At 40.0% G+C, this 23,145-nt stretch overlaps 1 protein-coding gene across 4 annotated transcripts in view; it reads left to right on the top strand.

The window, feature by feature from the left end:
* Positions 1 to 23,145, top strand: part of ACVR1 (activin A receptor type 1) — a 126,526-nt gene that overhangs the window by 50,154 nt on the left and 53,227 nt on the right. For 3 of the 4 annotated variants that reach the window (XM_025471144.3, XM_049106069.1, XM_049106068.1), the window contains 2 exons: positions 1,146 to 1,412; positions 19,673 to 19,746. In XM_025471144.3, coding sequence (XP_025326929.1) covers positions 19,680 to 19,746 — 67 coding nt within the window. In that variant the 5' untranslated portion in view covers positions 1,146 to 1,412; positions 19,673 to 19,679. Of the gene's footprint in view, positions 1 to 1,145; positions 1,413 to 6,931; positions 7,013 to 19,672; positions 19,747 to 23,145 lie in introns of all 4 variants that reach the window. The other variant, XM_025471145.3, reaches the window with a different exon arrangement.

Raw genomic sequence — 23,145 nt, 5'->3', positions numbered from 1 at the left:
TCTTTTCAAATTGATTACGAGCCTTCATTTAAACTGAAGCAAGGAAAGGTTTAATATTATTTATGAAGCATTACCCTTGAATGTCAGGGTTGTGATTTTTCTTCCAAATAATTATTTAGGGATGTTGTTGTTGGGTTTGTTTTCTGCTTAAATGTATTTACATGAACGTTTTCTTGGCAAAATGTTCCTCGAGGTTAAAAAAAGTGCTGCTTTTTGAACGGAGTAAGTTCTTCAGTGTTTCGTTGATTTATTTGAGTGGAAAAGTTTGATTCTAATAAAAATTTCCTCTTCCTTTGGCAAATGTCGGTGTTTTTAAAGTCTTCCTAAAGGAAAGGGGAGCTGGGGTGGCTTTTTGTTTTTTTGTTAGTTATCTAGGGCCCCTTCCCTTCCGCTTGGTGCTCCTTCCCCACCATTGTTTTATGAGCCTTTGAACTAGTTCTATCTACAACTGAGAATGATGGTTGAAAGTGGACCTAAACCAGATCATTTCTGGGTGGGATACACAAGAAACTGGTTCCTCTGGTACAAGGGGTTGTCTCTAGGAGGAGGAGGGGTGGGGGAGGTTCTGGAGAGAGACTTTCGTTCTATACTTGTGTACTGTTGGACTATTCTGTTTTTAACCAAGTATATATAATTAATATATGCAAAGCCTGTTTTGGGGTTGTTTTTGTAATTGGCTGGAGTCCGTGGTATATAGCTTTGAAGGAACTTGCTTTTGAAATTTACCAACTGCAGAGCTTACTGAGTTGTGTGTCATTTAGAAAAAAAATATTTTAAAGATTTTATTTATTTATTTATTCATGAGAAACACACAGAGAGAGGCAGAGACACAGGCAGAGGGAGAAGCAGGCTCCCTGCGGGGAGCCCCATGTGTGACTCCATCCTGGGACTCCAGGATCCTGCCCTGGGCCAAAGGCAGGCACTCAACTGCTGAGCCACCCAGGTGCCCCATAGAAAAGTATTTGAAGGCCAGCATGGATCTGTGACCTCAATGTACCACATGTCATTGTTTGTCAACCCTTCCATATTCGCTTCAGTGGCAGATTGGCATCAGTTTTGTGGCCCCAGTTGTCCAGTGGCTCCAGCCCATTCACACCTGCAGAATTTTCTTCTTAGCTGGTTTTCCTCCTTCTTCCCCTCTGCAGCCCTGAGCCGCCTGCGAGCAGAACTGCTGGAGAGCTTCTCCTGGTTCCCGGAGCGCCTGCCAGCCTCCCAGCCCCCCGTCTCCGTGCCCGGGACCCGTGACCTCGGCCTGCGGGAGCCGGGACCCGCCGTGGGAAGGCATGATGCGGCGCCAGGCCCAAGGGAGCTGAGTCAGCCTGCCCGCGCCCGAGCAGCTGCCACTGCGGCCCCAGAGCCGTTGCAACAAATCACCTCTTTTAATGCTCTTTGGCAGAGATCAAATCTACACGGTAAATTCTTAGCCACAGTGATGATTTTGTTGGTTTATACGAATCCAGTATGAGAAGGGTAGGACCCTGGCCTGAGTGTTTTTAGGTCTTGCATTGCCTTGGAGGTGGGCTTCTCTCTCTCCCTCTCTCTCTCCCTCCCTCTCTCTCTCCCTCCCTCTCTCTCTCTTCCCCCTCTTCTTTCACTCACTCTCTCTCTCTCTCTCTCTCTTTTTTTTTTTTTTTGGGTGGAGCTGCTTAGTTATTCTTTACCATTGACCAGTTTATTCAAATACTATAAATATTTCCCTAAGTGTAAAATACTTTTGCTATTCTTTTCCCCCCTATAGAGCCACTTTTCTTTTTTCTTTTTTTCCTTCAAAGATTTTATTTATTTCTGAAAGAGAGAGAACGAGCTAGAGAGAGCGAACAAGCTGGAGCAGGGGCAGGGGCAGAGGGAGAGAAGCAGAGTCCAGACTGAGCGTGAAGCAGGCTTGATGGCAGGACCCTGAGATCACAACCCCAGGCTATAGGGGTTAACGGGCTGAGCCACCCAGGTGCCCCTTGATTATTTAATTTCAAATAGTACAAAACAGTATAAAGTACAGACATAAACGGTATTTCCTCCCTGCCTTTGGTCTTTGACACACAACTAATAATTTGGAACACATACTTTCCACCTACAAATCTTACCGTATTGCAAATAAAATATATATATTCATTATGTTTAAAAATTGAAGACCGTGAGTACACATTTTGTTTTATGGCTTACTTTTTCCTTCCATTTGATAAGTTGCGGACATTTTCCCTTTTAAGCAGAATCTCAGTCTGAATAATGACTGCTTAGTGTTCTTTATAAGGCTGTAACATAATAACCAGTCCTCAAGTGAGGGGTTAGCCTATAATTTAAAGGGGGATTCAAGGGGGGAGACCTTTCCCATTAGGGAGAAAACAAAAGCCACGACTGTTGACGTTGGAACTTTTTAGCTTAATGATGTGAGTTTCTATTTCCAAGGCAGATGATGCACAGCTTTGGGCTCTTGCCGAGGTGTCAGTTATGTCAAATTTTCATCTTCTGGGTGTCTGGAAGGAACTTCTTTGGCACTAGGCTGTGTTAATATATTAGTATAGTTGTTGGTTCTGGCTTACCATCCCTGGAGAATTTTGAGAGATTTTCATGCCCATTTAAGGTGGCATGAGGTTGAATTAGCTTTAAGAGGAAGTAATGAATAACAGGGATGGAGTTAAGAGACTGACTTTTTTTGCATATGTATTTGTTTGATGGAGGAGGAGATGATGGGGTTTGTTAATTGCTAACCCTGCAATTCTTAATTATGAAACAGGGTTAAAATTGTTCAGTCAGTGGTTCCCTAGTGTGTGTGACAGTGAGAATCGCCAGAGAAGTTTTCAGATATCTGGGATTGGGGATGAATATTTGTATTGTTGTTCCTTTATAAAATATTTATTTTTAGGAAGGTGATATAAGCAGTGTTTGTAAGATTAAAAAGCTACGAAAGAGCGAAAAAATAAGTTTTAGTCCTTCCCATCTCCCAAGTGCCCAGTTGTTTTTCCTAGAGGCAACTGTTGTTACTAATTTTTTGTGTATTCTTTCAGAGGTTTCAGGGCATATATATTATATCAGCACATAACCTATAGATTATTGCAGTTTCGTGTGTGTGTGTGTGTGTGGATGTGTGTGTTATAACCCAGATGATAACAATTTATACTGTTTTGTACCTTTTTTTCACTGAGAAAATATTTCTTGGAAGATCTTCCATATTAATACTGCATTCTTTTTTAGTGGATGCCTATTATCCCACGGTGGACATTTGCTGTAATTTATTTAACCCAGTGCCATGTTGGTGGCGGTCTAGATCACTTCTAGTCTATTGTTTATTATTATGAACAAGGCTCTAGGGAATATAAACTTGTACAAATAGTGTTTCAAACATGTTCATGAGCATATTTGTAGGATCCTTTTCTAATAGTAGAATTGCTGTATATCAAAAGGTGCACACATTTTAAATTTGGTAGAAATTTATTGACAACTTACTCAGTTCATTGAGTTTGTGAAGTTTTAGATTTCAACAGCAGTGGATGAGAACGCTGCTTCTTCATACCCTTGCTGATCACAGGGTGATTGTCAAGGTGTTTTTCTTTGCCAAATCGATAGGTGAGAAATGACGGTTTAATGTAGCTTTAGTTTGCGTTTTTATTTTCATTGACATTGAGAATCTTTTCATAGTTTTATTTTATTTTAAAGATTTATTTATTTATTCATGAGAGAGAGAGGAAGTCAGAGAGAGAGGCAGGCTCCTTGCAGGGAGCCCGATTTGGGACTCGATCCTGGACCCAGGATCACACCCTGGGCTGAAGGCAGACGCTCAACCGCAGAGCCACCTAGGCGTCCCTCTTTTCATAATTTTAAAGACCATTTGTATTTCCTGTTGTGTTCCCCCTGTGTTTGTGTCCTTTGGCTCTTTTCCCATTGGGTTATTGATCTTTCTATTATCAGTTCAAAGGAGGCTCCTATGCATTAATAAAATTGAATATGATAAGTGATATTTATATGTTATCATTTGTACAAAAATATTATTTTGCTGTGCAGATTATTTTAAAATTTATATACTTAAATTTACCAGTTCATTCAATAGATACTTACTGAATGCCTCTTACGTATTAGGCACTTGTTCTAGGTAGCAGTATATTTAACAGTGAAGAAAACCCATCCTAATTCTTGTTCCATGGAGCTTACATTGTAGTGGAAGAGACAGTCAATAACAGATGTTCAAAAGGATTTGTAGAGCTAAATAGATAAACTTTCTGTGGCTTCAGGATTTTGTATCACAGTTAAAAGACCTTTTCCATTTCTAAGCTAAAAAACCTATCTCACGGTTCCTTGTATGTCGTGTGGTTTGGTTTTTAGGTTTAAATCTTTGATCCATCCGGAATGTTAGGTATGAATCCAACTTAATTTTTCTCTAGGTGCTCTGTTAATTAGGATAATGCTGAGTGGCTGTAACCAAGGGATATGCTGTGGTTCAAAGAACATAGAAGTTGATTTTTTTCTCACTTAACTGTCCCCATGTGAGCAAACCAGGTCAGCAGAACCTCCCATTTCCACTAGGCATTGAGACTCATGTTCCTTCTGTTCGCTTGTCACTGTAGTTATCTGCATGGTCATAGATGGTTTGCAACATATCTGGGCTCCCTCAGTGGGAAGGACAAAGGAGAAAGTCCAGGGTAGGTGATCAGAAGTTGCACACACACCACTTCTACTTCCACTGGTGGGAACTTAGTCTTGGGGGCACATCTAGCTGCAAGGGAGAGTGGGGAGTGCAATCTCTGCAGGTCAGCATGCACCCAAGAAGCAGCCAAGAAGGAATATTTAGTGGAAAATTAGTGGTCTCTGTCACATTGGCTAGTTATTCCAATTTTACTGAGTAGTCCCAGCTTTTCTCCTTTGATTTCTTTTGTATTATATATACATTCTTGTAGACACTTTGGTCTATTTCTGGGATATCCATTTAGTTTCATTGATCTCTCTGCCCAAGTGTGTGCCAGGATCACAGTTTTTTTTAACCCTTGGAGCTTATTTGTGTTTTTCCTTGTGATGGGGATAGTTCCATTTTGCAAAATTTTCATATTTTGTTTCCTTTAACAGAATTTTAAAGTTCCATTTTAAAGAATACTCAGGTCTGTTTTCATGTGTGAGGTTTTTAAAAAACATATGAACTTTAAAATACTCCTATCTAGTCACCACCCCCTCTTCTCTAAGAAGAAAGCCTGCTAATATTATGATTGGGGTTGTGTTATACGTATAGATACTTTTCGAGTGCTCACATCTTTGTGATGTTAATTTTTCTTGTTTGATGATAATGTTATGCAGTGTTTGGGAAACATTATCTGGACTCTACAATCTTTCTATATTCTTGACCCATCAAACTTATGTATTTGAAGTAAGAGAAAAAGCACCAACTTATGAGATATTGTGTTAATTTTATTTAATACTTGATTTCCAATTATGACTAGGTAACTGATGCCTATTTCTCTATTAAAAATGGATAAACTTGGAACTTGAAAAAACAGTTCTCCTTTGGAGATAAAAAATAGTCGATATTTCAGAAGTTTATTACAAAAACTTATTTGTGACATAAATCTGGGCAGATTTTTGCGTATATACATTATATGCAGTGCTGTTGTTACTTCCTGTGTGTGTGTGTGTGTGTGTGTGTGAGCGAATGTTAGTCTGCACCTTTTTTTTTAACAGCACACATTCTGTTTTTATCTTCTTTTTATCTTTATATTGTAAAATAAGACACAGACACAGATGTCCATACAAAGCATACATAATTTAATTATTATAGGATGAATATTTTTTGTGACTACCCCACAGATCAGGAGACAGAGTATTAGCAGTCTCCCTCGAGCCGCTGGCATGTCCCATGCCAGACATAGCCTCTCTCCCCCTCCAGAAGTCACTGCTTTCTTGATTTTCGTCGTAATTGCTCTGTTGCCTTTCTTTATGGTTTTATCACCCATGTGTGCATACCTAGCCACTGTACTTTAGTCTTGCACATCTTTTTATGTTTTTTTAAGCCTCTTAAACCTCAGGTTCCCCCTGCAACCCCTTTCCTTTCCTTAAGGTTTATCTGTTGAAGAACCCATCCATGTGACCTCTAATTTCCTACTGGCTGGACTTGGTGATTGCAACCTCATAGTTCAATTCAGCTTATTCTTTTTCTTTTAGTGAGAAGCAGTGTTTTAACACCACTCTCTGGGCACCAAGAATACTTGTTCCTGGGTAGGTCATTGTTTCTAGGCCTTTTAGTGGACAGAGGATAACTACATATAAAATACTTCATGAATTCATACTGATACTTCCAATTCAAATTCTGTTGCTAAGGTTCTTACTTAACCTTTTCTATATTACCTTTATTTCACATGGAACATTGTGGTTCTCCGGAACAGCAGGAGATGATAGAATTTGAATGTACCACAGTAACTCGTTTGCTTTCTGCCACATTATACACAGAGTATTCTCAATACTGCCACAATCCTAACACTGAACCACTCGTTATAATAACTGAAAAGCAATGAAAACAACTTCTTATTGGTATGCTGTTCCCATTCTCCCTGCAATTTTTTTTGGGCGGGTGTTGGGGGGGGGTGCGGGGGATGTTTATAGTTGAAAATTGGGCAAATTTAAACACTGATTAGCTTTTAGATGATATTTGGAGGAGGAATACTTTTAATTTTGTTAGGTGAGATGTTGATTTTATAGTTGTATTTAGAAAAAGTCTTTATTCGTGAGAGAATTTTGTGGGTGAAATGATGTGACATCTGGGATTCTCATTAAAATACCTCAGGAAGAAAATGGGCAGACTAGAGGAAATAAGATGGCTTATTTTTGAAACTGGGTAGTGGGATGGTGCTTATAATTAAAACTGGGAGGTCAAAAATAGGGTTTTTAATAGTTTTCAGTTTCTATGTAATTTGAAATATACATAATACAGTTTTTTTTAAATTAATTTTTTAAACAGTGAAAAGACAAGGACATACGGTTGGAGACTGTCATCAGGATTCAGTGGCGTGGAGGAGGGGTCGATATGAGTAAAGAACAGGTGATTCCATTCTCCACGTGATAATTCAAGTCTCTGCTCAGCGGCCTTGAAGCTAAGGAGTTGGGTACCATCTTGAATGAGAAGAGGGAGCTGAGATGTGAGGCCCTGAGGAAAACTAAGATTTAAGGGATGGGTGGCAGAAGGGGAAAACCCCATCTAAGGAAACTGAGAAAGTCCAAACCATAAAAGTAAAGATCCAGAGAGAGGAGAGCCTCTGCATCCTAGCCAGGGAGGAGCCTGGGAACAGAAGGGCTCCTGCACACCACGCTGCAGAATGGGCAAGTGAGCCCGCCCTCGGCATCCTCAGCACCACCTGAATTGCTGTGGGCTCGGGGGTTCCTAGGCCTCCTCTCAGGTCAACCGAATCAAAATCTCTGGGGTTGAAGCTTGAGAATCCATATTTTGAAGAAGCTCCCTTATAGACCCGAAGGATAAGGTGGGGTTACAAAGAGGTATTTGGTGATGGACTGGATGGAGGAGAGGGAGGATGTGGAAGGAGCTCTCTAGATTGCTCTTTCCAGAACGTTTTCTGGAAGGAGGGTAGCTGTGGGAGGACTAGGGGCTGAGGCAGGAGGCAGGGCGGTTGTTGTAATAGCTGTCGCTTATAGAATATGAGAGGGGTTTGCCTGTAAATATGGAGACCGTGAATGGTTCTCCGGCAAGATGACTGAGTAGTCAGGCTAAGCATGGGCCCCCCACTCCCGGAGAGATTATTTTTTGGCAAGAACTTGATTTTTGATAGTTCAGGGAAAGCTTGGAAATCATCATCATGGATTATTAGATACTCATTTGTTGTTATCTTGAATTACGTATTAAAAGAGGAGAGGCACCCATGTCTTTTCAATGCCTTTGCTTCTCAAGTTCTGATGGGCCTTTGGGACCCATCCCTGAGGAACAAGGAAGGAAAAAGGTCTTCAGGGCCCCCGAGGCACTTTTTTCTCTTTATCAGTGCTCCCTTGGCTCCTCTTCACATCCTCTGTTTTCCTCCTCTTGGTTTCCTTTCCCTTGTGTTCAGGGGGCCCCCTCATGTACACAGAGCCTCTCAAAAATGTTGCCTGGTCTGGGGCAGTATTTTTCAGTTACTTGCTTTGGGACTATTGGAGGGATTCCCACATTGCAGGATTTCATAATCAGTCTTTGGAGGTTGTGGAGAGAGGACTGAGGTGAGAATCCTGTTCCTCCTGTTTTCCTCGGCCTTAACGCCTTTGTTTTTTTTTTTTTTTTTTTTTTTTTAATTTTTATTTATTTATGATAGTCACACAGAGAGAGAGAGAGGCGCAGAGACACAGGCAGAGGGAGAAGCAGGCTCCATGCACCAGGAGCCCGACGTGGGATTCGATCCCGGGTCTCCAGGATCGCGCCCTGGGCCAAAGGCAGGCGCCAAACCGCTGCGCCACCCAGGGATCCCTGTTTTGTTTTTAATACCAGATTGGGTTCTTCATTTCTGCCTTGTAGGCTCTCCTAGATTCCATTTCTTTCTCCCCGCAGAGTAGAGCACACTTATTTTTACTTTTAATTTGCCATTAATTTCTTATTTAGGCCAGTGAGTGTTTGGGTTGGGTGAGTGGTTTTTCAGTTACATTGGTTTTTCTGGTCTTTTTCTAGCCAGTTTGTGGAGTCCTTCCTAGCTCCGTCTCCCCTTCCCCGTGTTTTCTCTTGTGGTTACTTCGGTGCTAACTCTTTCAACTTGTACACTGACCCTGTGTACACAGTTCATTTTCTTTCTCATGATCATATTTATACTTTTGATGGATATATTTAAATGAACAGCTGTGCATTTGTTGAGTCATACCACAATTATCTGATTCTGCTCTAGCTGCTCGACTGGCAAAAGCATATTTCAAGCGAAATTGTGAGAGAATTCCATTAATCACTTCCATTAATCTAGTCGGGAAGGAGGGAGGAGAAAGACCGACCACCGAGAAAAGTCTTTGGAAAGAGTTAATTCGTTACTCCGTTATTTTAGAGGAGATTGATATCGGGGCTCCTTGAGGTGTCACCTGAAGAAACTTTATAAAGGGGTAAATAAATAACTATAGAGGTTTAATGATACCCACCTTGTAGGCAAAATTCCCTGGGATCACTGATGTGTAGATAAAGTTAGTAGCTGGTGCTGGTCTATTTAAATAGATAAAGGGGCCTCTTAAAAGTGTTCCTCTCTGTAAAGACCAGTGTTCTTGGTTGAACGTTTCTTGAATTCATTGGCGAAATGTTTTGTTTTAAGCCTCCTGGACAGATAACATATGATACAGAAGATGTTACAACTTTCTTTTTGTTCAAATATATTAATTGCTAATTGTAACTCTGATTGAATCTTTGGCTTCCACCAGCCAGATCTGTTTTTCTCTTGACACTTCCTTGGGGTTCTTTCTGAAGGTTATTAATAGGCATGGAAGCATGGCTTTCCAAATAGCATCAATAACTGTTAGAAGACTGGGGGTTGGAGGAGGAGATAATATGTCAATTTCTGACTTGTAGAAGATGTATTTTCAAGCTACAGAAGCTGTCTCAGAGGTCACTGGGGATGGCTCTGGGCATATCAGCTGGTGTCTGCAACTAGAGATCCAAGCAGTCCTTTCCAAATGGGATATTGTCCACCAGGGAGTTGTCTGGTATACCCGGAGTCTGCCAGCCGTCTTTTGGTTTGGCGGCTTCTCTTGGATGACACCCTTGAAAACTGAAATCCAAGTTACAAATGATATCTTTTAATTTATCTCAAATACCTGGTTGCTACTATATTAAGTTGATGATGAGGAGCACTCCCCTTCCCCAGTCATTTCCTTGCCAGCCTGTATACAGTTCCTTAAACCTCACCTCCTTCTCCCTACCTAAACCCAAGGGGAGCATAGACTAAGAAGTTAATGTGTTTTAGTTTATGTGGAGAGCCTAGTATGTGCCAGACATGGCGAGGTAGCCACGAGCTAGGAAGAATTTTTACTTTCGTGCTGCTTATATTTTGATGTGTGGGGATGGAGGAGTGGGAGAGGGGGAAACAATAAAAATCAATGAACTAATAAATCAGCAACAAATTTTATGGCGTTAAGTGCTATGAGGAAGATACGTCAGGGTAATATAATGCAGGGTAGGGATGGGGAAGTCTGAGACAGGAATGGGCTTGAGTGTGTAGGTAGTGTGGATGCGAAGGAAGGCTTTGGTCAAGCTAGTGTACAAAGGGTGGGCTTTTTTTTTTTTTTTAATACTTCCACAGAAGTATGCTCTACTTTCTCCCATTAACAAAATTAACAAACAAAAAAGAGAGAAGGAGAGAGAGAGATACCTTCCTGGTGCTGACATCTTTTTTATTTTACATCCCCCTGCCCCCACTGCCTCCCACCTTTTAATTACTATAGGTTAATCATACTGGTCTTAGAATTGAGACCGTTGTGTCCGATGTAGGAGCCTGAAACATCATTCGTCTGGTAACGGGAGGGGTAGGAAGTTCTGCACTATAAGTGAAAGGGGAAACCTCGGGCATAGTTAGAAAGGAGAAGACAGGGCCAAGGCTGCCATTGCCTGAAGACTTAGGGAGGCAGTGGGATCTTAGATGGACTCCGTAGTTAGGCATCCATGAGTTATGGGGGTGGGGAATACCAGGGTCCTTCCTATCACTAGGCTAAAACAAAAATACTGTTCCAGCCACACTTTGTGAACTGGAGGGAGAGGCATGAGCCCTGAGTTTCTGAGGAGAATATAACAAAACAGCTGGGAGATGATGGGGTCCTATCAGTTGAAACAAAGCAGGAGAGGCATGGCTATTTGATACAGAGGGAAAGAAGTGGAAAATGAGGGACAGTTTCCATCTAGTCAAGCATGTTGAAATAAAACCTAGTCTTTAGATAGTAAAGCATGCAATGCAGTGGGTGATCAAAACATCAGAATCTCAGAAGCTTTGCTTAGTTGTTATCCATAGGGGTGCGGTAAAGTCAGTTTTGTCCTGTATACAACAATTAAAATAAATGTACCGGGGGTTCTTTGGTTCTTACATACTAGCCTAAATTAAACCTTTCACTTGTTTTCATTCAATTAAGCCTCATGTCCCCTCTACCCCCACCCCTTACAGATTATATTGTTCTTTTCCCCTCCTTTCCAGGCCTTATCTTGGGTCCATCTGTCACAGCTGGAATGTTTGTAGTGTAACTCTTTCAGTCAAAACCCTTTCTTTCCTGAAATAATCTGTAATTATTTCCTCTAACTACAGGATGAACTGATCCAGGGGCTGGGTTTCAGTTCTATAGGACTTGTCCAAGAAGCTATTTGTATTCATCTATCGCGGAAGATCAAATTACATGCTAATATTCTGAAAGTAACACCCCTCCAGAAACCCTCCAGCAGCAGTGAAGTCTATATAAAACCAAGTCCTGGCAACTTACACATTGCCAGTTCAGACACAGTGTGGTGTTAAAAATATTTCACAGGTCATTTGTGAACTGGAGAAAAGACCCTGACTTATATGGTATGATGGCTTTGGTTTAGCCTTTTCTTCCCCCAAGCTGTAACTGACAGCTCCTGTCTCTTTTCACCCATGCCACAGGCCCAGGTAGCTGGAGTTTGGAGCAAGCTGCCCTGGGGTTCTCTCTCTGCTTGTTGAGCATAGAAGGAAGAGAATTGTTGATATATAATGGATGATTTTTGTCCTCCTTGGGGGTGGTTGTTTTAAGGATACCTTCCCTCAAAGTTTTATATCTTAGAATTTGTCTTATAGATCTTTTCCCCAAATGTACCCAACTTACACTAATTCCTCTTTTTATTTTGAGATATGAGCTACAAGAGGACCACGGAGTGGGATGAGGGATGGGAGGTAGAAACCACTTGATGAACAATATCAGAGTGGCTTGGTTTTCCTTCCGCACCCCCCCCCCCTTTTCTTAAAGATCTAATTTATTTATTCATGAGAGACACACAGAGAGAGGCAGAGATATAGGCGGAGGGAGAAGCAGGCTCCTCGCAGGGAGCCTGATGTGGGACTTGATCCAGGGACCAGGATCACCTCTGGACCAAAGGCAGATGCTCGGGGATCCCTGGGTGGTTCAGCGGTTTAGCGCCTGCCTTTGGCCCAGGGCGCGATCCTGGAGTCCCGGGATTGAGTCCCACATCGGGCTTCTGGCATGGAGCCTGCTTCTCTCTCCTGTGTCTCTGCACCTCTCTCTCTCTCTCTCTCTCTCTCATAAATAAATAAATAAATAAATCTTAAAAAAAAAAAAAAAAGGCAGATGCTCAACCGCTGAGCCACCCAGGTGTCTCTTGGTTTTCCTGTCCTATCAAGATCGTTTTTTTCAGGGATCAGGTTGCAGAACATATGAAATTAATTTTGAGGTTAGAGGGATGGAAAGAGGGCATGATTGAAAGGTGGCCCAAATAATCATGAGTAAAGATTATTTTCTAAGAGGAAAATCAAAATGGTTAAAGCACAGAATGTGTTGAAGTTTGGATAAAATATTAAGTATGGTAAAAGCAGGTTGCTAGTCTGTGGCTGGCTGGTTTAACGAAGGTTAGGGATGGTGGTTGAATAAGACCTGAACTCTGATCAGATGGTCTTGAGCTTAACCTTGTGTCCTTGAGCAAGTTCCTTTGACCCACCCATTTTCTTATGTGAAAAATGGGATAAATGTGAGTATTATTTTAGAGTATTTTGTGGGGAGACGGAATGAGATAATGCATGTGATCTCTAAGCACAGTATCTGGCTGGTTAGTATGTACCACTGCTGCTGGGTGATAATGATGTAATGTTGACGGATAATTAACAGAATTGCTCTCAGTCCTTTTCCTGCTTTGCCTTTACCTTTTATATTAAAGAGAATGAATTTGTTTTCCTTATGGAAGGCATAGCATAGACCATATGGAAATATAAAGAAGAAAACCGGAAAAGTACTGACAGCCCTCACCAATGATGAGCAGGCAACTTCATGTAGATGGTGTAAAAGTCATTCAAAATTGGGAGGGGGTGGCTATACAACTTGGCCTATTTATTTATTTATTGTGCGTGAGCAGAGGGAGGGGCAGAGGGAGAGAGAACCCTCAAGCAGACTCCCCACTGAGTGTGGAACCTGATATGGGGCTAATCCCAGGACACTGAGATCATGACCTGAGCCAAAATCAAGAGCTGGACACCCAACTGACTGAGATACCAGGGTTCTCTAACCTGGTCTTTTAAGATTCTTTCTAACTTAGATATCGTTAGAAGTTGAATTGAAGAGAGTATCAAGAAAGTCTCTATTGAATAAGTACTCAGTAGATTATGTGTTGAACAAATGGACAAGCTAAATGAATTTAGGCTGTCCAGACAATGAACACTTTGTAGAATTTTCTGATGGGAAAGAATCTTAATTCATCTTACAATTTTTCCTTCATCTTCAACATTGTAGTCTAGGTTTTAGAAATCTCTTTTATTCAAATAGTGGATTATCAACTAGATTGCTTAATATGAGTTCCAAAAATTGAATACAGAAGTATATTATACTCTTGATTATTCTGTGACCAATACCGAAATATTTTCTGATTTCTTAGCAGTAGGGGTAATGTGTTGCAATGTATCTGTGGTTTTTATCCAGCTGTAAAATTGTGATGAGCAAAAGAAGTGCCAAACTTGGTCTCAAGCCCACACATGTTAGAAACTGAGCTAAATTGTGGCTCTTTAACTGGATATCAGTCTGGTCTATAAAAGGAGTTAAAAAGTACCATGGGATTTGGAAAGCGGTTCTGTTCTGCCCTGATGATACACCTTTTTGTAGTAGAATATCATGGGACTGTTCTATCTCCCAAGGGAGTAGTCCTGAAACATTGCAAGAGATGGTGCTGACTTAAAGAGGGTGCCTTAGTTAAGATGGGAGGTCTTTAACCTTTTTTCTGAATAGCTATTTTCCTTGTGTCTGAAGAAAAAACAGATCAATTACTAGGGTTAGAAGGCTTTATCCAAGAACAGAAAGGAGATGGTGTATACTGGAGGCAAGAATTTATTATACTCTGACCCCTTCAGATAAGAGACTGTAATCCCTGTAGCCTATGGTTTTTCAGTTAGGCATTTTGACTGTAGAACATTGCATAAAGATTTTGGTTCAACCTAAAGTAGTTGAACAGTTGAGAACCTTTTTATCATAGGGTTAAGTCTTATTTAAGAAATACTTGGTTGTGTACATAAAGTATTATTCCTACATTAAAAAAATGTCTAATGCCTTCTTCCTTGTCTATTAGACTTGTTGACTTCTTTGATGTTAGAGAAGTTAATAAGATTTCTAAACCTGTAGAACAGTAGTATTTTTGTCATGTATCAGGTAAATGTGCAACCTAAAATATCAGGTGCCATCTGATTATCTGGTATGGTAGGAGGAACGGTCATATAAAGAGTAAGGCAATAGTTTTCAGAATGTCCAGAATCCCATGGAATTTCCATGATTTTCTCAGTAGTTCCGTGAGGTCCTTCTTCTAATGACATATATCTGTGAGGCTGTATTTTCTATACACACTTCGACCAGATGTAATGCAGCTTCTCATATATGAGAATCCAGTTGCTCGGGGATCCCTGGGTGGCTCAGTGGTTTAGTGCCTGTCTTCGGCCCAAGGAGCGATCCTGGAGTCCCGGGATCGAGTCCCACGTCGGGCTCCCTGCATGGAGCCTGCTTCTCCCTCTGCCTGTATCTCTGCTTCTCTCCCTCTCTCTCCATGTCTCTCATGAATAAATAAAATCTTAAAAAAAAAAAAAAAGAATCCAGTTGCTCTCTACTAAGCTAAACATATAGAGATTTGCAGAAATGGAAAATGATGGCACTTTTCTAAAATACTACTTTTTTGGGGGAGAAAATAATAGTTTTTAAATCTATAAAACAGGGTAATATGTTTATTGTTTTAAAACAAATGCAATATTAAACATTTCTCCAGTTTATTTTTTATTTTTTATTTATTTATGATAGTCACACACACACACACACACACAGAGAGAGGTAGAGACATAGGCAGATGGAGAAGCAGGCTCCATGCACCAGGAGCCCGATGTGGGATTCAATCCTGGGTCTCCAGGATCGCGCCCTGGGCCAAAGGCAGGCGCTAAACCACTGCGCCACCCAGGGATCCCTTTCTCCAGTTTTAATTTCTAATAGAGTAAATATTGATAGGTGTGGCTCACATTGAGAAGCTGCTTAGGGTCCTCAATATTTTATAAGACTAAAAGTTATTTTGAGACCAAAAAGTGGGAAAACTACTGGTGTAAGTCATTCCCCGAACTATTGATTTATTGCTACTCTTTTTTCCACCACCAGTCCCTCTTTTTTGCCAACCTATATCTGAAACTTTTAACCAAAAATACTTCAGAGCAAGATAGTTGAAAATTAACGTTTATTTAAAAAATATTTAATTTAAATTCAGTCTGCCAACATATAGTATAATATCCAGTGCTTATCACATCAAGTGCCCTCCTTTGTGCCCGTCACTTAGTCACCCTATCCCCCTACTCTCCTCCTCTTCTGCAACTCTTTGTTTGTTTCCTAGAGTTAGGAGTCTTTCATGGTTTGTCTTCCTCTCTAATTTTTCCCCATGAAAATTTACCTTTAAAAACAACATTTTCTTTATAGTGTATTTTAAAATTGGGAATAGACCCTTGGAGCTTCAATTGGGACTTTATTAGCATTAGTTTTTTTTTTTTTTCATAATTAAAATATGACCAGGAAATTTGTTCCAGAACATTCTCCTTTCTACATTCTTTTTTCCCTTTCCTTTGGAGATAGTATTTTTAATAGCTGAATTACCTCATCAGCAGAGACACTGCAGACACTGAACAAAATGGCAACTAGTAGTGATGCTGATACACTTTTCCAAAGATTTTTTTTGACAGATTTGAGTTATCTTATGAACAGACTGGTTTGGGGGACTGAATTTATAACTTCTTTTTCCTGTTTTCCATTTATGAGCCTACATCAATGTTTTAATTTTGCTTGCATGATAATAATCTGTTAAAATATCTTTTGGGGCATGGGCTTTTGTTGGCTTTATGACAGGAAAAAATGCCGCTGGTGACTGTCTTTCAGTTTTTTTTTCTTTTTTTTTTTTTCCTTTTCCCCAATAGTGAAAGGATTCTTGATCTTGAAGCTTGAAGCTTATTAACTGCTGACTTTTATTAGTACTTGAGCTAAATTGTAGAGATTAAAGTCCCAGAGATGATAAATATTTTAATCCTACAATTTCTTTGCAGGTGTGTATGTGCTTGTGTGTTGGAACATGGGAGCGATTGCTAATTCTTTAGAATTTAAACTTGAGCTGATTAATTCAGGGAAATTTTGAATTTAACAATATTAAATGTGCATCTACTTGGTAGTGATTAATAAAATAAACTATAGAATTGGCTACCATGGAATCTACAGTCTAGTGAGGAGACAGATGTTCAAAAGCACAGACAGGTATGAATACATAATTATTAATTATGATAAGTGCTGTGAATGAAAATTAACAGTGGTATGTGAGCGTGTAATGAGGGCATATGAAGGTTTAGGCAAGGACAGTCTAGAAGGAAGTAATATCAGAGACTTGAAGGATGAATAGGAATTAGCCAGGTTGGACTGTGAAAAAAGGGCCCAATCTTGAGGAGCATTATGTATGCAAAGCTAGGAAGCTGGCTGGTCAGAGTGCCTGGGAAAATGCACCGTTAGGGAACAGCTGTGAGAACCCAGCGAAAGGTGATTGGTTGGCAGGGAGTGGCGAGAGGTGAGCAGAAGGCTTGCCTGGGCTTATTGTAGCTTACTGGGGTTCTGCCCCTGGCCTACTCCTCCAGTCTTTTTAGGTCTCTCCACCCTCTTTACCTCCTCTGTCTAGGCTGTCTGTGACCTGTCCTTGCTTTTTTCTTTACTTCTGAAATATGTCATAAATCCACAGGACATCAGGCTTCCCTGGGTCGCAGGGCCTTTGTGGAAGCTAAGAAGCTGTGCCTTTTTCCTTAAATGCCACCCTCTGCCACAGGGTGCTACCCACCCCAACACACACAAACACGGATGCACACATGCATGCACGCTCACACACTCTTACCCTTTTTCTGGTACCTTCTACTCCTCTTGTTTCTCCCTATTTAGGTATAACCTTCCCAGGGAAGTTCTTCTGTCCTCCAGAAAATCTCAAGTTATTTTGTTACTGGTCTTATTTAACATGTTTCTTTATAACTGATACTTAATTTGTTTTTTAATTATCTAATCGTTTGGATGATTATTTGATTACCACCATAGATCTTGTAAGGTTTGTGATAGTAAGGACCGTGTTTGTGTTATCTTTATCATTTTAAGTTTCTTTTTTTTTTTTTTTTTAATTTATGATAGTCACAGAGAGAGAGAGAGAGAGAGAGGCAGAGACATAAGCAGGCTCCATGCACCGGGAGCCCGACGTGGGATTCGATCCCGGGTCTCCAGAATCGCGCCCTGGGACAAAGGCAGGCGCCAAACCGCTGCGCCACCCAGGGTTCCCCATTTTAAGTTTCTAACATCTACTACATAGTAAACCCTTAATAGGGGTTGAAGGAAGGAAGGAGAGAAGAACTGGGAATTCAATGATAAGAACAATATAGTCCAGTGATTTTCAAAGGCTTTTGATGACATATCCCATCATTAAAAAGCTTTTTAAGCATGCACTCTTAGTATGTATGTTGGTTACAAGTTTCATCTAAAATAAAAATCATGTATGATAAGACATACATAAAACGGAAATATAAAAAAGATTGAAGATGAAATATTTAAGGTATTGTAAATGGTGATGACACCATTATTATTGTATTATTATTAATGAGAATCTCAAGTCATTTAGGATAATGTTAATTGTTTATGATACTGGATGCACATCATTTTTCAAATATTTTAAAGAGGATTTTATTTACTTATGAGAGAGAGAGAGCATGAGCAGGGGGAGCAGTAGAGGGATAAGGAGACTACATGCTGAGTGCAGAGCCCAACATGGGGCTTGATTTCAGGACCCTGAGATCCTGATCTGAGCTGAAATCAAGAGTCAGACTCTGACTGAGCCACCCAGGCACCCCGATATATTTATTGAGAGAGAGTGAGGAGGGGGATAGGGAAAATCTCTAGCAGACTCCATGCTGAGCATGGAGCACATTGGTCAAGAGGCTTGTCCCATGACCCATGAGATTATGACCAGAGCTGAAATCATGAGTTGGTTACCCAACCAACCCAGCCATCCAGGTGCCCCTGAAGTATTTTTTAATTTTGAATTTGGGGATCGTGCTTCCTGTCAGATTGAAGTGAATGTTAATTGCTTTTTTTCCCCCTTAATGAAGTGATCAACAAAGAACCACTAGGAACAGAGATAACCAGCTCCACCATTTTCTTATTCTTTCAGGTGCTTTCATTAATAATATATCCAATCTGTAGTTTCTTTAATGGCTTTAGAACACTTGCAATTTGGGAAGGGCTTGTTTCATAACATTTTATTTTATTTCATTTTTTATTTTTTAAAGAATTTATTCATTCATTCATTCATAAGAGACACACAGAGAAAGCCAGAGACAAAGAGGGAGAAGCAGGCTCTCTGTGGGGAGCTTGATGTGAGACTCGATCTCAGGACCTTGGAATCACGCCCAGAGCCAAAGGCAGACGCTCAGCCACTGAGCCACCCAGGTGCCCCTCATAACATTTTTAAATCGACCCTCAAAAGTATAGTACATGGCTGTACTCTAAGCAAACCATGTCCACCTTTTTAGTAACTCCTACTCTTTCTAGAAGACACTTCCTGAACTAGACAGTCTTAGGAACTGAGAACACACCAAACAAAGGCTCAAGTTATTTATTGCTCTATTCGATTAAAACATTTTTTATCAGATGCAACTTGCAGTACATACAGCCGCTGACTTACGGTGGTTTGGTTTAATGATTTTTTTTTTATCAAAACATTTGGTGTGAAAGTGATAAAGAATTCAATAGAAACCATACTTCAGATTTTGATCTTTGACCTTCGGATCCTTTCCTGGGTTAGCGATGTGTGGTACAACCCTCCCTCTTGACACTGGGAGTGGCAGCCAGCTGTGGCTCCCAGTCAGCCATGGGATCACAAGGGTGAACAACCGATACACTGACTGCCATTCTGTACCCAGATAACCATTCTGTGTTTCACTTTTTGTAGGTGTTTTTGTTTTTTGGGTTTTTTTTTTTTTTTTTTTTGGTTGTCCTTGTTATTCCCATTTTGGGCTGTGTGATGATACTCCACTTCTAGTTCTTTTAAAGGAGAAGTAAGGTTCAAACGCAGTAATTTGGCTTGAATTATTCAGTCACTTAATCTTTAACATGATGCTACAACAGTTTATTCATGCTTCTCAGAGTTTTTAAATTTAGTGCCAATTTTGCATTTCATAGGCTCAGATAAAATTCCAAACTTAAAATTCTTTGAGAATGCTTAGCCTTATAGCTGAGAATTTTCCACGTCCCTATTGAGTTCTCTGTGAAAGGGTCATCACCTTAGAGTGGCCACCAGTAGGAGATAAATCTGATTGACTCCTTAAGATCGTTTGCTTAGATCTATGTAAAGGGTATATGTTTAAATTTAGCAAGAAATAAGGCGACATATGTGAGGGGGATTTGTAAGAAAGGCCTTGAATGGCAGTTTGAAGATAGTATGCTTAATTTAATTTGTCATCCTGCAGTTAAGTTTTTTGTTGTACTTATAGTTCTTATTTTTCCTCCACAGTCGTACAATGGTAGATGGAGTGATGATGCTTCCTGTGCTAATGATGATCGCCTTCCCTTCCCCTAGTATGGAAGGTAAGTGGCTCCCAGCTATATGGAGTAGGCTAAGTTCCTGCGGATTGACTGGCTGTCTGTAAACAAGTTTGTTCTTAATCTTATCACATTCAGTACTCCTCCGTTCTCCCCCTTTGTGAAGACTTTATTTATTTAATTTTATTTTTTTAAAGGTTTTATTTATTTGAAAGGGAGAGACAGAAACAGCGAGACAGCATGAACAGGAAGTCAGAGGGAGAAGCAGGTGCCCCGCTGAGCAGGGAGCCCAGTGCAGCGTTCCATCCCAGGACCCTGGGATCATGACCTGAGCTGAAGGCAGATGCTCAACCAACTGAGCCCCCCAGGTGCCCCAAGACTCCTTTTTTAAAGTCATGTTTTTGGTTCACAGCAAAATTGAGAGGAAGGTACAGAGAGTTTTCATACCCTTTGCCCCCACACATGTAGAACCTCTCCCGTTACCAACATCCCCCACCAAAGTGGTACATTTATTATAATTGATGGACCTACATTGACACATCATTATCACCCAAGTCCGTAGTTTGCATTAGGGTTCACTCTGGGTGTTGTGTATTCTGTGGGTTTGGACAGGTGTATGATGACATGTATCCACCGTTATAGTATCATTCAGAGTATCTTATTGTCCTAAAAATTCTCTGTGCTCCACGTGTTCATCCCTTCCCTCCACCCTCCTTACCATAGCAACCACTGATCTTTCTACTGCCTCTATAGTTTTGTGTTTCCTAGAAAGTCAGATAGTTGGAATCATGAAGTATGTAGTCTTTTTAGATTGGCTTTCATTTATTAATAGGCATTTAAGTTTTCTCCATGTCTTTTCATGCATTGATGGCTCAGTTCTTTTAGCACTGAATAATATTTCATTGTCTGGATGTACCACAATTTATCCATTGACCTATTGAAGGAACATATTGGATGCTTCCAGGTTTTGGCAATTATGAATAAAGTTGCTATAAACATCCATGTGCAGGTTGTCTGTGGACTTCAGTTTTCATCTCCTTTGGGTAAACACTAAGGCTTGTGATTACTGGCTGTTATAGTACAGTATGTTTAGTTTTGTAAGAAACTTCTAAATTATCTTCCTAAGGGGCTGGACCATTTGCATTTCCACCAACAATGAATGAGAGCTCCTGTTGCTTCACAATCTCACCAGCACGTGATGTTGTCAGTGTTTTGGGTTTTAGCCACTCTGATAGGTGTGTAGTGGTGTCTCATTGCTGTTTTAGTTTACATTTTCCTGATGACATCTGATATATGGAGCATTTTTTCATATGCTTATTTGCATATTCATATGCTTATCTATATGTCTTTTTTGGTGAGGTGTCTATTAAGATCTTTGACCCTTTTGTTAATCAGGTTGTGCGTTTCCTTATTTTTGAGCTTTAAGGGTTCTTCGTATATTTTGAATAAACATGTGTCTTTTGCACATACTTTCTCCCATTGTGACTCGCCCTCTTACTCTCTTTCGTTGTCTTTCACAGAGCAGAAGTTTTTAATTTTAAGAAAGTCCAGCTTATTAATTATTTCTTTCATGGATTGTGCCTCTAGAAAGTTATTGCTGTACCCAAGGTCATCTGGGTTTTCTATTATGCTATCTAATAATATTACATGACGTAATATTACGTAATTGGCTTTACACTGAGTTTCTATTGGATAGTGCTATTATAACCAATTTAGGTATCCACAGTCTAGATTTTGCTCTAAGCAGTTTTGTTAAAAAACATTTCAATAATGCTGTAATCTTTTAGTGCCAAGAAGATATAAAATAAAGATCCCTAAAAGAATTAGAGGTGTTTAAACCAGAGGAGGGATTGGGTCTAAGTTGTAGGAATTAATAAGAATTGAGTTGGAAAAATTTGATGGGTTAATAGTGGTTCTCACCTGGGGTTTATTTTACTCCCCAAGGAACATTTGACATTATCTGGAGATAAAACAGACAGGTTTCTAGGATTTTTCCTTCTCTGTGTAATCGATAAGCACTATGATAAGTAGAAAAAAATCTACAGAATGTGGCGGAATAAAGTCTCTCCAAATTCCATTCCCTTCCCTAGGTAGGGTACCAGTTCTGTGTGATATTAAGCAGTTCCATTTGGTTTCATTTGATATCGTGGGTGGAGCTGTGGTTGTGGGCATGATTGAAAAGAAAGAGAATGGATGACAAATTGAGGTGGAAATGTGGTACAAATAGAGATGGAGAAGTTGAGAAAGAATGGAGAGGAGAGAAGGGGAAAAGGACATTTATGAATCAATATTAACAACCATGCCATTGGTTGTTTTTTCCTGCTTTTAGCTCTTAAGCTGCGCAAAGAATCCAGCAAATGACCCTCTAATGTCACAGTGAAGATTATGTAATGAAGCAAGTCAGTCTGGCTGAAGTGGAAATGGATTGCCACTAAAGTTTTGCTGTTTAATATACCACCACCACTAGCATGTTTACAAGGAAGGAAAAGGACACATCATCCTCTACTTGCAATAACTATTTTTTTCCCCCTTAAACCAGAATATCCAGAGTGCTACAGCCTAGAGTACTCTAATCATAATAACAGTTGCCGTAGTCCCGTCTTCCCTCCATGACTCAACTCCTTGGTAACTGTCAATAGCATATTCTATGAAAAGACTCTTTGTTTTTGTATATTTACTAGGAATTAAAAAAAAAAAAAACACTGAGAATCCCTAATTGTAATACACTCTAATATATTCAACATTAGTCATAGAGCAAATGTGAAATACTTAAACAAAAGAGGTAAATAATAGGGTAGACAACTAAAATCTTTATACTAGCCCCAAAGATGGTCTAGTGCAGACCTTTAGACTACCAAGTTTAAAAGAAAGTAGCCCATGTTTGATGTTTGCAGGGTAGTTATGGCACCTTATTGATTATGCTTCAGTGAAGCTAAGTGGTATTATCGGGGCACAAATAAGAAAGTCACAGAGATTTTGTTCCAGTATATTTTGTTGAGTAATGCACTCTTTTTAGTTAGTTGGAAAAAATAAAAAATAAAAGCAAGCAAGACTTCTTCCCCTTTGTCTCCTAAATCATATGCATCATTTCCTGAAATCCTCATGATTACCCTAATGAGATAGGCTTTTGGGAGATGAGCCTTTGAATTGTTTAAAACTCCTGCTTGAGGTTACACAGCCAACAAAAGGTACCACATACTTTAAGAGATGGTGTTCAAGAGTTTCAATCATTATCCATCCTCTTCAAAATTTGGCTTCTTTTGGCAGGGGGTACCTTAAATTAGCTATATCCACATCCACATTATGTCTGGTGCATCTAGAATCCAGCTCAGTCCAGTCTGAGAGCTGAGATGAGAGCTTGTAATAGCAAATGATCAGGCTCCTTCACCTGGGTTTGTGTTTTTTTATTTCTCCTCTTTCACACCAATATTCATTTTTCATGTT

The sequence above is a fragment of the Canis lupus genome, chromosome 36 (assembly GCF_003254725.2).
Source record: "Canis lupus dingo isolate Sandy chromosome 36, ASM325472v2, whole genome shotgun sequence".
NCBI lineage: Eukaryota > Metazoa > Chordata > Mammalia > Carnivora > Canidae > Canis > Canis lupus.
This window is presented reverse-complemented; position numbering and strand designations above follow the sequence as displayed.